Genomic DNA, 1,963 nt, shown 5'->3' with positions numbered 1-1,963 from the left:
CTGGGCAGGCACAGGGAAGCATCCCACATCTCTAGCCTTGACCTCCATCTGAGGCCATTGCCCCACATTTCCACTCTTGGTGAGAATGTGGCACCTGCGGTTCCCCCCCTGCAGCGCACAGCAGGTGCCCCCACCCCAAGCTCGGCGTCTGCCTTCCCACCCAGCTGCTCCTTTTCAGGCCTGAGACCTGGCCTTGGCCAGTGCCTGGTGGTCTGCCCGCCGGCCCCCAGCGGGCCTGTTGGGTTCCCACCCACAATCTCTTTTTCATCCCTTCCTTCTACAACCAATGATGTCTGGGCCCTTTTCTTCTCTTACCAGGGTAATCCTAAACCCTCCTGCTCTCCAGGTCCCTCCTGGATCAAATCTTTGGCTCACACCACCACGAAATGTTTCTTCGTAAAGCCTGTTTTCACTAGTACACTTCTCTGGCCAAAATCCTTCATGGCTGCCCCGGCTGACAAGGTAATGCCAGCTTCTTACCTTGGGATTCACATCTCTGCATGATTGGGGTGTCTACTTTCCACCAAGGGGTAAACGCCTCCTACTTCAGCTGCTCCCCTCAGCCATGCAGGCAAACACGCGGCTGCCTGTGCTGCCCGGGTCCCCAATCTCCCTCCTCCATTCGTCCTTTCTGCTGCCCCTCCCACCCTGAAAGACCCCTACTCCTGCATCTATACCTACGAGTCCCCTCTGAAACAGACTGTGCTCAAATGCTACCCACTTCCCAAAAAAGAAGGGGTGGACATCATTTCCTTTGGGCACTGCCATGCTTTGTCTAACCTTTGACACGTGCTCACTCTCTGCTGTGAATTAAGGCTATTTATGATAAAATCAGCAATAACGGTGGTAGTTTCTGTGTTTTTAAATGCCAGGCATGCCTTTTGGATCTGCACAACCAGCTGGGTTGGGTGGTTAGGCAGCAGTGGCTCCATTGTATAAAGAAGGGAATGAAGGTTCAGAGACCTTCATGGACTTGCTCAATGGTGAGAACCCAAGGTGCTGTCTTGTGGTCGTGAAAGTGCCACCTGGGGATGCGAGTGCCTAATGCCGGGGGCACATCCATCAGAACACCATGCTATGGATATAGGACATGCAGCTGTCCATCCATCCGTTCGTCCATCCATCTGTTCATCCGTCGTCCATCCATCTGTCCATCCATCCATCTGTCCACCCATCCATCTATCTGTCCATCCATCCGTCCATCCATCCATCCATCCGTCCATCCATCCATCTGTCCATTGTCCATCTGTCCACCCATCCTTCCATCTGTCCATCCATCCGTCCATCCATCCATCCATCTGTCCGTCCATCTGTCCACCCATCCATCTATCTGTCCATCCATCCGTCCATCCATCCATCCATCCGTCCATCCATCCTTCTATCTGTCCATCTGTCCATCCATCCATCCATCCATCCATCCATCCATCTGTCCATCCATCTGTCCATCCATCCATCCATTTGTCTGTCCATCCATCTGTCCATCCATCCATCTGTCCATCTGTCCATCCATCCATCCATGTATCCATCCACTTGTCCTCCATCTACTAATCCATCCATCCCTTCATCTGTCCTTCCTTCCTTCCTTCCTTCTGTCTGTCCATCCATCCATCCATCCATCCGTCCATCCATCCTTCTATCTGTCCATCTGTCCATCCATCCATCCATCCATCCATCCATCCATCAATCTGTCCATCCATCTGTCCATCCGTCCATCCATTTGTCTGTCCATCCATCCATCCATCCATCCGTCCGTCCGTCCATCCATCCATCCATCTGTCCATCTGTCCATCCATCCATCCATCCATCTGTCCATCCGTCCATCCATCCATGTATCCATCCACTTGTCCTCCATCTACCAATCCATCCATCCCTTCATCTGTCCTTCCTTCCTTCCTTCTGTCTGTCCATCCATCCATCCATCCATCCATCCATCTCTCCATCCACCCACCCATAGATTCACTTA

The 1,963-nt window shown here is 52.4% G+C and overlaps 1 protein-coding gene across 1 annotated transcript; it reads left to right on the top strand.

Moving 5' to 3' along the window:
• Window positions 1-1,251: 1,251 nt before the first annotated feature.
• On the top strand, window positions 1,252-1,732 carry LOC123390506 (guanine nucleotide exchange factor subunit RIC1-like; the record flags this gene model as incomplete). The annotated part of the gene is made up of 2 exons (XM_045074615.1): window positions 1,252-1,353; window positions 1,592-1,732. Coding segments are annotated over 2 exons (243 nt in total), but the record flags the coding sequence as incomplete, so codon positions are not given.
• Between the last annotated feature and the right edge of the window lie 231 nt (window positions 1,733-1,963).

Source organism: Mustela putorius, unplaced genomic scaffold (assembly GCF_011764305.1).
Source record: "Mustela putorius furo isolate JIRA1106 unplaced genomic scaffold, ASM1176430v1.1 tig00000129_pilon_pilon_pilon, whole genome shotgun sequence".
NCBI classification, from domain to species: Eukaryota; Metazoa; Chordata; class Mammalia; order Carnivora; family Mustelidae; genus Mustela; species Mustela putorius.
The sequence above is the reverse complement of the archived record's forward strand: the minus strand, read 5'-3'. Positions and strand labels throughout refer to the sequence as shown.